Consider the following 12,997-nt stretch of genomic DNA (forward strand, 5'->3'; position numbering starts at 1 on the left):
CACCTGGCTGGGGGGAGGAGGGGATATGGGCAATGATGACATGTCGTCGTTCCCCTCCCCCCCACCAGGCCGTCATGTTTTCAGATCATCCAGCGATGTTGGCCGCCGTGGTGGCAGCCGCTCATGTCTATGTTGCCCTGGATGAGGAGGAGGAGGAGGAGGAGGAGGAGGAGGAGCGTGCCAGAGAGGCGGCGCAGGCTGCCGCAGAGGGGCAGGCGGCAGCCGCCCAGGCTGGAGGACACCTGACCGACAGGACGAGGAGGGGGAGGAGGACGTCGCGGGCCCCATGGCAACGGAGGCACCCGAGGGCGCCCCGTGTGTACCGGCCCCGGCAGACATACCAGGACCTCACGGACCGGGAATGCAGGAGGAGACTCCGGATGAGCCGGGAAACCGTGGCACACATCTGCCACCTGCTGGCACACCTGTCACCGCGTGGCACTGGCGGGGGACACTCTCTCCCCGTGTCCGTCAAGGTTACGGTGGCCCTGAACTTTTATGCAACGGGGTCATTCCAGGCACCGAGTGGGGACCTGTCCGGCATATCGCAGACATCGGTGCACCGGTGCATCCGGGCAGTGACAGATGCCCTATATGCCATGGCGCACCGCTACATCCGCTTTCCCGTGGACCGGGCCAGCCAAGATGCCCGGGCCGTGGGCTTCTCTGCCGTTGCCGGGTTCCCCATGGTCCAGGGCGCGATCGATGGGATGCACGTCGTCGTGCGGCCACCTGCAGATAACAGGGCCGTGTTCACTAATAGGAAGGGGACCTATTCGATGAACGTACAGGTGGTCTGCGACCACCGCATGATGATCCTGCACGTCTGCGCCCGTCACCCAGGCAGTGTACACGACTCATTCGTGTTGTCGCGGTCATCCATCCCCGGCATGTACGAGGGACGCCATCCCCGGCTGAGGGGCTGGTTGCTGGGCGACAGGGGCTACCCATTGCGATCGTGGCTGATGACGCCTATACGGAGGCCACGCAATGAGGCGGAGAACCGCTACAATGATGCCCATGTAGCGACGAGGGGAGTGATCGAGAGGTGCTTTGGCGTGCTGAAGATGCGTTTCAGGTGCCTGGACCTCTCTGGGGGCGCCCTCCAGTATCGGTCAGATAGGGTCGGCCGCATCATTGTGGTGTGCTGCGTCCTGCACAACATAGCCCAGCAGAGGGGCGATGTGCCGCAGGCAGAGGAGGGCGGACTGGAGGAGCAGCAGGAAGAGGCCCAGTCCTCCCCAGATGAGGGGGATGGGGGCAATAGTCAGGGCAGACGGGGTAGACACAGGCGGGTGGCTGTCCACCGTTACCGGCTGGCCCAGCGGGCACGGGACAGACTGATAGACGCCCGCTTCACTGACTAGATGGGCGTGGGAATCGGGTAGTATGGCCACAGACCGCACACCATGGCAACAGCCGACCACCCACACCCCCCACCCATCCACCCACCCAGCACCCTCACCTCTCTCCCCAACCCCACCCACCCCACCCGCATGCACACCACCCTCCCCCCCCCCCGCCCCCCCATTGCCGATCCACCTGCGGCACAACGGGCCAGGCTCACACAGTTGCGGGTGGACGCGTGTCTATCGCAGGCCATGGAGGATGATGACAACCCGCCCTGCGATGAGCTCCTGGCTCTACATCGTTGGACTATGTCTGACCCATGGCCACAGTACCACCATCCACCCGGACCATCCCCTGCATGCGGCTGTGACACTGCAGCGCACGGTCCCGTCCTCTGCCCGGGGGATGTTGATGGCGGCCCAGGGGGAAGGGGGCAGACTCACCTGGGGCTGAGGTAAGACCATCCCTCACACACACACTTGTGCTCAACGTACATGACACCCCCGCACACTTTGGACAGAGCACAAAGGCAGCTTCGGTAGGTGTAACATTGACTTTAATAACCAAAGGAGTTCATGCACGTGCCCTAGCCCCTAAAACTCATCTATGCCCTGCACCCGTGCCAACTTACTCAGTGTCTAATTGTTTGGCCTTACGGGCCCTTTGACTACATCTACGTGGTTCCCCAGACGGTACAGCAGAACTGGAGGTGGACTCCTGTGATTCCTGCCCTCTGACACTGGATCCCTTTGGCGGCCGTTTCCTGGGGCGTCCTGGCCTAGATGGGCCAGGCTGCGGCCCCGGGCGACTGGGATGGCGAGCTGCCAGCCTGTCCTGCCCGTTGCCCACCCGATGCACCTGGGACGGAAGAGGGGGAGTCCGAGGTGTCGCGGTGTACCGGGACCTCCCCTACAGAGGGAGCCGGGACGGACCACACCATCTCCTCCTCCCTCGGGGTGCCCGATGGCCCCCAGGCCTCTACATGGGTGGGGGATGCGAACGGACTGGCCATCCGACGCCCCCCCGACATCTGGCGCTGCCAGTCCTGGAGGCCCGTGCTGGTATCGACAGGGGTCTGCAGGTTTGCAGCCATGGAGCCCAGGGGGTTGGCAAACCCTGTCTGTGACAGTGCGACGCCGGCTCGCACATGGCCACTGGCGCCGATGCCCTCAGCGATGGCCTGCAGAGACTGGGCCATGGCCTGCTGAGACTGGGCCATGGCCTTCTGAGACTGGGCTATGGCGTTGAGCGCCTCTGCCATCTGGCGCTGGCACTGGCTCATGGCCTCCTGTGAGAGAGCAGCCATTTCCTGGGCCACAGACGCCGCCTGCACGGAAGGCCCCAGGCCTCGCAAACCGTTCCCCATGTCTGACACCGTCGCACCCATTGCCTCCACCATGGACGCCACCCATGCGGTGTCGGCCTGGGTGGCACGCATGACCGGCACCACTCCCAGCTCCTGGACGCGGGTGGACTCCTCCACCTGCGACCGCAGCCGCCGCAAGCCGCCCGTCACCCTCTTCGCTCGTCTCCGGGTCGGTGGTTGCATCGGATCTATGTGTCGGTGTGGTAACTGCAGGAACCCGGGATCCATCTGGGCGGCAGATGTTCGCTTGGGCTGGCCTGCCCTCCGACCGCCCGGTCCCGCTGCTGCTCCTACCTCCACCTGCTGTACCGGGACGGCTGTGTTGTGCGCACCAGTGAGTGTACCAGACGCCTCATCACTAAAGTGCCCAACCGTGGTGAGTGTTTCTGCAATGGTGGAGGGTGTTGGTGATAGCAGTGGCGTTGTGTCGTGCTCTTCGTCCCACTCTGAGTCCATGGCACTTTGGGGTGGGGGTTCGTCTCCACCCATTCACTCTGAGTCACTGTCCGGTATTTCGTCTTCCTGGGTAGTGCTGTCCCGGGTAGGGGTGTCCTGGGTAGTGGTGTCCTGGGTAGTGGTGTCCTGGGTAGTGGTGTCCTGGGTAGTGGTGTCCTGGCTCGGATGTGACGGGGGCCTGTGGCTGCCCCCCTCGTCGCTGGGTGGTCGCTCCTGCATGTGACGGGGGTGTCGTCTCCCTGTTGCTCCAGGTCTCTCCGTCTCCCGTGGTGTGCGAGGGGCATCCTGAGGGCGTCGCATGCTGGAGGGTCCGGGTCTCTCCATCTCCCGTGGTCTCCGAGGGGCATCCTGCGGGCGTCGCATGCTGGAGGGTCCGGGTCTCTCCGTCTCCCGTGGTCTCCGAGGGGCATCCTGCGGGCGTCGCATGCTGGAGGGTCCGGGTCTCTCCGTCTCCCGTGGTCTCTGAGGGGCATCCTGCGGGCGTCGCATGCTGGAGGGTGCGGGTCTCACTGTCTCCTGTGGTCTCCGAGGGGCATCCTGCGGGCGTCGCTTGCTGGAGGGTGCAGGTCTCTCCGTCTCCTGTGGTCTCCGAGGGGCATCCTGCGGGCGTCGCATGCTGGAGGGTGCGGGTCTCTCCGTCTCCTGTGGTCTCCGAGGGGCATCCTGCGGGCGGTCTGCATCTGCGGGGATGGGCGCCTGGACGTTTGGTCCTGCGATACACAATGAAGCATGCATGGTTAGACATCAGGCAGTGATCAGGTGATACGGGGAGGGGGATATAGGGGAGGGGGGATATGGGGACGGGCTGTCGGTGGCTCACTCGCTAGTACGCCCCCGACCTCTGCATCAGCAACCACCCGGTCCTCAGGTCCGCCAGCCAGTTCCAGGGCCCTTTCCTCGTGTACGGTCAGTGGCCTCTCATCAGCGGGCCCTCCTCCAGTCCTCACATGCTCCCTATTGTTGTGTGCGCGCTTCTCCTGTGGGGGGGGGGGGCAGGGGTAAAAGGCAACAGTGTTAGGCAGGTATATGAATGCACGCCATCGGTTGCGCGTGCATTGCAGAGGTTAAGGTTAGGGCTGGATTAACTTGGGGATATGGGGGATATGGGGGAGGGGGGATATCGGGGAGGGGGGATATGGGGGATATGGGGAGGGGGGATATGGGGGAGGGGGGATATGGGGGATATGGGGGAGGGGGGATATGGAGGAGGGGGGATATGGGGGAGGGGGTATATGGGGGAGGGGGGATATGGGGGAGGCGGGATATGGGGGAGGGGGGGATATGGGGGATATGGGGAGGGGGATATGGGGGATATGGGGGAGGGGATATGGGGGATATGGGGAGGGGGATATGGGGGAGGGGGGATATGGGGGAGGGGGGATATGGGGGAGGGGGGATATGGGGAGGGGGGGATATGGGGGAGGGGGGATATGGGGGATATGGGGGAGGGGGGATATGGGGGAGGGGGGATATGGGGGAGGGGGATATGGGGATATGGGGGAGGGGGGATATGGGGGAGGGGGATATGGGGGAGGGGGATATGGGGGAGGGGGATATGGGGAAGGGGGGATATGGGGGAGGGGGGATATGGGGGATATGGGGGAGGGGGGATATGGGGAGGGGGGATATGGGGAGGGGGGATATGGGGGAGGGGGATATGGGAGTTATGGGGAGGGGGATATGGGGAGGGAGGGATATGGGGAGGGGGATATGGGGGATGGGGGATATGGGGGAGGGGGATATGGGTGTTATGGGGAGGGGGGTTATGGGGAGGAGGGATATGGGCCAGGGGGGGCTATGGGGGATATGGGGGAGGGGGGATATGGGGGAGGGGGGATATGGGGGAGGGGAATATGGGGGAGGGGGGATATGGGGAGGGGGGATATGGGGAGGGGGGATATGGGGAATATGGGGGAGGGGGATATGGGGAGGGGGGATATGGGGGAGGGGGGATATGGGGGATATGGGGGAGGCGGATATGGGGGAGGGGGGATATGGGGAGGGGGGATATGGGGGATATGGGGGAAGGGGATATGGGGGAGGGGGGATATGGGGGAGGGTGTATATGGGGAGGGGGGATATGGGGGATATGGGGGAGGGGGATATGGGGGAGGGGGTATATGGGGGATATGGGGGAGGGGGGATATGGGGAGGGGGGATATGGGGAGGGGGGATATGGGGGAGGGGGATATGGGGGTTATGGGGAGGGGGATATGGGGAGGGAGGGATATGGGGAGGGGGGATATGGGGGATGGGGGATATGGGGGAGGGGGATATGGGTGTTATGGGGCGGGGGGTTATGGGGAGGAGGGATATGGGCCAGGGGGGGCTATGGGGGATATGGGGGAGGGAGGATATGGGGGAGGGGGGATATGGGGGATATGGGGGAGGGGAATATGGGGGAGGGGGGATATGGGGAGGGGGGATATGGGGAGGGGGGATATGGGGAATATGGGGAGGGGGATATGGGGAGGGGGGATATGGGGGAGGGGGGATATGGAGGATATGGGGGAGGCGGATATGGGGGAGGGGGGATATGGGGAGGGGGGATATGGGGGATATGGGGGAGGGGGATATGGGGAGGGGGGATATGGGGGAGGGGGGTATATAGGGAGGGGGGATATGGGGGATATGGGGGAGGGGGATATGGGGGAGGGGGGATATGGGGGAGGGGGGATATGGGGGAGGGGGGGATATGGGGAGGGGGGATATGGGGGAGGCTCACCCTGCCTGCTCTGACGAGGTCGTTCACATTCTTGTGGCACTCGGTGCCTGTCTGTGGTGTCAGGGCCACAGCGGTGACGGCCTCTGCCACTTCCCTCCACAGACGCCGGCTGTGGCGTGGGGCAACTCTGCGGCCATGCCCGGGATACAGGGCGTCCCTCCTCTGCTCCACCGCCTCCAGGAGCGCCTCCACATCGCGTGACTCGAACCTCGGGGCTGAGCGACGGCCAGCCATCCAGTCGGGTGTTGCGGTCGGGTGTTCCGGTCGGGTGGGGGGGAGCAACGTGGCCTTATGAGCCGTCACGCCGTGCGGCGCGTATGACGCTGCACGGCCTGAACCACTGCGCAAGCGTGGATCCCATTACGTCGCTGCTCGCCCATTTCGGGCCGGAGACAATCGACCCATTTTTCCGACGTGACGCAAGTCGGATTTGCGCCGTTTTTTGCGCCGATCGGCGGACTTTCCGCCGATAACGGAGAATTTCGCCCCATATGTTTTGACTCCCTAAGACCCAACATCTAACTCCTTCATGGAAACATACAGGCCGGAATTCTCCGGCTGTTTCGGTTCTCTTTTCCCGCCAGCAGCATACAAGCGGTTTCCCGGCACGTGGGGTGACTTTAATGGGAAATCCCATTGTGATAAGCAGTGGGAATAGCGAATCCCGCCACCAGTGAACGGCGTACCGCTAAGAAACATGCAGCTGGGCGAACGGAGAATCGAGCCCACAATGTTTTGGCCTCAACTACTTCCTGTGGTAACAAATTCCACACGCTCACCATTCTCTAGATGAAGAAATTTCTCCCAATCTCAGTCCTAACTGGTTTACCCCGTATCCTTAGACTGTGATCCCTGGTACTGGACTCCCCCGCCATCAGGAACACCTTTCTGCATCTACCCTGTCTCATCCTGCTGGTATTTGACAGGTTTTTATGAGATCTCCCCCTCATTCTTCTGAACTCCAACGAATATAATCGGAACCGACTCAATCTTTCCTCATATGTCAGTCTCTCCATCCCAGGAATCAGTCTGGTAAACCTTCAGTGCACTCCTTCTAGAGCAAGAACATCCTTCCACAGATATGAAGACCAAAATTTCACACATAGAAACGTACCCAGCTGACCTGTCAATGGGATGGGCATGCATCCCACAGGCCAAAACATCCATGCGCCTTTACTCGAATTCTCTCACAATAAAGGTCAGCATAGGGGAGGTGGTAGCATAGGGGAGATGGTGGCATAGTAGTATTGTCCAGAAACCCAGGGTAATGCTCTGGGAACTCGGGTTTAAATCCCACCACTGCAGATAGTGAAATTCGAGTTCAATAAAATAATCTGGAATTAAAAGTCTAATGATGACCATGAAACCATTGTCGATTGCAATCTCTTATGTGGGATTTTGTCGAAAGCCTCCGGAAAGTCTAAATAAACCACATCTACCGGCTTTTCCTCATCATCTCTGCTAGTTACAAACTAGGAGAATTCCAGTAAATGTGTCAAGCATGATTTCCCTGTCATAAATTCTTTGACTCTGTCGCATTCTGACATTATTTTCCCACTGCTATTCAATCACATAATTAACTCACGCATTTTCCCCACTACCAACGTGAGGCTGACTGGTCTGTAATTCCCTGAGTTCTCTCCATCTCCCATTTTAAATAGTGGGGTTACTTAGCTACCCTCCAATCCGTAGGAATAGTTCCATCGTCTCTAGAATCTTGGAAGATTGCCACCAATGCATCCACTATTACTTGGGCCGCTTCGTTAAGCACTACAGGATTTGGATTATTAAGCCCTGGAGCCTTATCGGCCTTGCATCCCATCAATTTCCCCAACACCATTTCCCTACTAATACTGATTTCCTTCAGTCCCTCCCTCTCACTAAACCCCGTGTCCTCCAACATTTCCAGTTTGTTATTTTTGTCCTCCTTTGTGAAGACAGACCTAAAATATGTATTTAGGTGGTCAGCCATTTCTTTGCCACCCATTATAAATTCCACAATTTTTAACTGCAAGGGACCTACATTTGTCTTCACCAATCTTTTTCTCTTCACATACATTTTCCTATTCCATATGTCTCCATCTCTCCAACCTGATCTCTTCTCCCCCCCCCCTCCCCCCCCCCATCTTGCTTCCGCATTCCCCCTCCCCCAACCTGGCTACCTGCCCACCCATCCTGCTTGTACTTGGACTTGACTCTTTGTGCAATGCCAAGAGAAATTGACCAGTTGCCCTATATTATCACATCCAATGATCTCAAATTAATTGTTACACTCACCTCACAGTGTTCACAGAAGGCTCCTGATACACCTGGCTTACAGCGGCACTGCCCAGTAGCATGATCACATTCATCCGTGCCACATTTCTGACAGAGGCAGTCTTTAGAAAGCAAAAGATTAATTTTTTTAATTCCTGGGCAATTTACAATTGATGCTGATTAGAAATTTCACATGTTTTGAGTAATTGAGACACTTTAATACTGCATATTCGTGAAAAACAAGTGTCAGCAGTGGTAGCATTGGCCCAAAATTACCTGGATCATACTTACGCAAAATTATGCACAAATGTAACCCGGTCAAGTATCTCACCAACAATCATAGAATCATAGAATTTACAGTGCAGAAGGAGGCCATTCGGCCCATCGAGTCTGCACCGGCTCCTGGAAAGAGCACCCTACCTAAGCCCACACCTCCACCCTATCCCCATAACCCAGTAACCCCACCCAACACTAAGGGCAATTTAGCACGGCCAATCCACCTAACCTGCACATCTTTGGACTGTGGGAGGAAACCGGATCACCCGGAGGAAACCCACGCACACACGGGGAGAACGTGCAGACTCCACACAGACAGTGACCAAGCCGGGAATCGAGCCTGGGACCCTGGAGCTGTGAAGCAATTGTGCTAACCACCATGCTACCGTGCTGCCCTGATCTATGACATAATTAGCTGCAGTGATCATTTTGCTGATACTGGCATGTAAAAACCAGCATAACAGGTCCATATACAGTGACACAAATAGGACTGTTGAATGGGCTTCTATCTTTTACTCTTGTGCCTTGTTCTCAGATTATCTCTTGCTTTCCTGCTCCCCTTCCTCTCCCATTATTATGAAGGATTGATGTTTGCCACTTAAGAAGGCATTCTAATTGTTTGACCCTTCTGAGTGTATCAGAGTGGAGAACAAGTATCTGAACAATTTTGTGTGAGCTAAAACTGACTGAATTTTGTTTCAAAGGCTTATACCTAAACTTTGGAAGTGCATTATTACAGGAAACTCTGGTGTCTTTTCCACATAGAGAGGATCTATATAAATAAGTAGCAGACGATTGGGCAGACACATCTTGGAAGCATAAATAATCGAGGCAATTTGTTTATAACAGTGTTTCAGCATAAAATCAGTACAAATCATCAAGGCACATATTCTCTTTCACCAAAAATGCAAGGACACTCTTATGCCATAGTTACGCCAATGCTATCCATGAGATTCCAGGTTATTGTATCTGCCGCGGTGTTTGCCCTTCTGCGAATATGGGCTGGGGAATCTTCCCCTAGTCAGGTGGGTGTGGGAGGGGGGCGATCTCCATGGCGGGAGGGTGCCTTCAATGTAACTTTGAGATTGGGGTGCCCTTCAAAAAAAGTGCCCTGATCTCAGAATCCCGGCATTGTCCATCTGTTTAGGCCCTACCTTCTCAACCCTCTGTGTGATGCTTTCCCGCTCTTTGAAATAGCACAGAGTGCTGTTTGGTCAAGCAAGAAAAGGCATCTTTGAAACCAATGTGTTACACACACCTTTTCTCGTCGGATCCAGCACTCTGCACTTTTGGGAAAATTCTGCCTGATAACTATCACTAGAAAAAAGTACTAGGGAAACATACGAGGCTGAAGTTTACTCTGGTGCTGTGAAGCTATAGTGCTAACCACTATGCTACCGTGCTTCCAGCTCTTCCTCGAAGCCAAGGACAGGGAGGGCGCCTCGGACACCAGAAAGATTGCTCTTCTCCTGTCCACGGCCGGGGACCATGCCATCCACATTTTCAACTCTCTCACCTTCGCAGATGATGAAGATAAGACAAAGCTCAAGACGGTCCTCCTCAAGTTTGACACTCACTGCAGCGTAGAGGTGAATGAAAGTTTTGAACGCTACGTGTTCCAGCAGCGTTTGCAGGGTAAGGATGAACCTTTCCAATCCTTTCTCACGCACCTCCGCATCCTTGCGCAATCTTGCAGCTACGGGCCCACCTCCGACTCCATGATACGCGACCAGATTGTTTTTGGTGTTCAGTCGGACCCTCTACGTAAGCAGCTCCTCAAAGTAAAGCAACTCACCCTAGTGACTGCCATCGAGACCTGTGTCTTACATGAAAACGCCACGAGTCGGAATTCCCATATACAAGCGGCTGAAACGGCACGGCAAGGTCCCCACGAGGCGGAACGGGTCCAAGTGATTGAGCACCTCCAGGGCCTCAGCCTGGATGAGGGCGACCATTTCGCCCGCTTTTCACAGACTCCTGCGCTTGTACGCACCAAACGAGGGGACGGCGACGTTGAGGAACGTAATGCGCAGGCGTGCACCATGCACAACCGCACCGCGCATACGCGGTGGCGCAGCAAACGTGCTGACGTCATGACGTGCGGCAACTGTGGCTCCGCCCATTTAAAGCGGCAATGCCCCACAAAATCTCGACAATGTCAACGATGTGGAAGACTTGGCCACTATGCTGCCTTCTGTCGAGCAGCTCAGCCTGCCAACTCATATCGCTTCAGCCAGCCTCGCAGGAATGTTCGGGCAATTCAACCCACGGTCACCGAGTCCGATGCGAACCTCCCACACAGCAGTGACACCGAGGACCCGAAGGCGCCTTTTCGAGTCGGTGTCGTAACGAAAAACAGGCTGTCCCCGAAGCAAAGAAACCAGCCGCTGTCGGTATACAGCATCGATCCAGACGATGAGTGGTGTGCTACCCTGACGGTCAACCGGTCCCAAATACGATTCCGCCTGGACACTGGTGCCTCCGCCAATCTCATGGCGTGGTCTGCTTTCCAAAGCCTTCGTGTCAAACCAGCCACCCTTCCATCGGCCTGCCAGCTATTGGACTACAATGGCAACATCATTCCTGCTACCGGCTCGTGCCAACTTGAAGTGACGCACAAGTCAAGGAAAGCCATCCTTCCTTTCGGGATTGTGGGCTCCTCGAAGGACTCCCTGCTTGGGGCACAGGCGTGCAAGCTGTTGAACCTCGTTCAACGAGTTCACTCTCTCTCTCCTGATGACACGCCTGCCTTCCAGGACGCTGACTTCAGGGTGCAACGACGCCATCATCGACCAGCACCGCGACGTCTTCGAAGGACTGGGCACGCTCCCATGTACTTACAAGATCCTACTCAAACAGAACGCCACGCCTGTGGTGCATGCACCTCGCAGAGTCCCAGCACCCCTCAAGGACCGCCTCAAGCAGCAGCTGCAGGACCTCCAAGACCAAGGAGTGATCTCAAGCGTTACGGAACCAACCGACTGGGTCAGTTCCATGGTGTGCGTTAGGCGAGCTGAGAATTTGCATTGATCCCAAGGTTTTGAATCGCAATATCATGAGGGAGCATTATCCAATTCCCAAGCGCGAATAGATTACATGTGAGATGGCTCGCACCAAGCTCTTCACCAAACTTGACGCCTCGAAAGGATTCTGGCAAATCCAGCTCGCCAAATCCAGCAGGAAACGGTGTACCTTTAACACCCCCTTTGGCAGATACTGTTACAACAGGATGCCGTTTGGGATCATATCGGCTTCAGAAGTGTTACACAGGATCATGCAACAAATGATGGCAGGCATTGAAGGTGTTCGCGTCTATGTCGACGACATAATCATTTGGTCCACCACCCCGCAGGAGCATGCCAGTCACCTCCAGCGTGTGTTCAAACGCATTCGGGAGCAGGGCCTACGCCTCAACAGAGCCAAATGGTCCTTTGGTCAGATGGAACTCAAGTTCCTAGGGGACCACATCTCCCAGTTGGGTGTACGGTCGGGTGTGGACAAGGTGGCTGCTATCACAGCCATGAAAAAGCCAGAGGACAAGAAGGCGGTCCTCCGATTTCTGGGCATGGTCAACTTCCTAGGGAAGTTCATCCCTAACCTCGCCTCTCATACCACGGCTCTCAGGAACCTGGTCAGGAAGACCACAGACTTCCAATGGCTTCCTGCCCACAAGCGCGAATGGAGAGAACTCAAAACCAAACTCACCACGGCCCCAGTATTGGCCTTTTTTGATCCAGCAAAAGAGACAAAGGTTTCGACCAATGCCAGCCAATCTGGCATTGGGGCAGTGCTCCTGCAATGCGATGAGGCCTCATCATGGGCCCCCGTTGCATATGCGTCACGCGCCATGACCCCCACATAACAGCGCTACGCGCAGATAGAAAAGGAGTGCCTGGGCCTGTTGACTGGTGTCGTCAAGTTTCATGATTATGTGTACTGCCTTCCCCAATTCACCGTCGAGAACGACCATCACCCGCTGGTCATATAATACAGAAAGACTTGAATGACATGACGCCTCGCCTCCAGCGCATTCTGCTCAAGCTCCGGCGATACGACTTCCAGCTGGTATACACCCCGGGCAAAGACCTAATCATTGCCGACGCTCTCTCCAGGACAGTCAACACTCCGTGTGACCCAGCGGGATACGTCTGCCAGGTTGATGCCCATGTGGCCTCGTGGCCTTCAATCTACCTAACACGGATGAACGCCTCGTTCAAATTCGCCGCGAGACAGCCGCTGACCCTATGCTACAGCGTGTCATGCGCCACCTAACAGACGGGTGGCTCAAGTGCCAATGCCCGCAGTTCTACAACATCAGAGATGATCTGGCGGTAGTCGATGGTGTTCTCCTGAAACTGGACCGCATTGTCATCCCGCACAGCATGCGCCAGCTTGTCTTGGAACAGCTACAAGAGGGCCATCTTGGTGTGGAGAAGTGCCGCCGACGGGCCCGAGAGGCAGTGTACTGGTCCAGCATCAATGATGACATCGGCAACACAGTGCTCAACTGCCCCACTTGTCAGCGCTTCCAGCCAGCCCAACCACGTGAGACCCTACAGCCCCATGAG

The 12,997-nt window shown here is 57.0% G+C and overlaps 1 protein-coding gene across 1 annotated transcript in view; it reads right to left on the reverse strand.

The window, feature by feature from the left end:
* Positions 1-12,997, reverse strand: part of lama4 (laminin, alpha 4) — a 300,723-nt gene that overhangs the window by 208,806 nt on the left and 78,920 nt on the right. Inside the window, exon 6 of the mRNA XM_072499415.1 lies at positions 8,175-8,275. Within this exon, the coding sequence (XP_072355516.1) occupies positions 8,175-8,275 (101 nt within the window). The remainder of the gene's footprint in view (positions 1-8,174; positions 8,276-12,997) is intronic.

Source organism: Scyliorhinus torazame, chromosome 4 (assembly GCF_047496885.1).
Source record: "Scyliorhinus torazame isolate Kashiwa2021f chromosome 4, sScyTor2.1, whole genome shotgun sequence".
Taxonomy (NCBI): domain Eukaryota; kingdom Metazoa; phylum Chordata; class Chondrichthyes; order Carcharhiniformes; family Scyliorhinidae; genus Scyliorhinus; species Scyliorhinus torazame.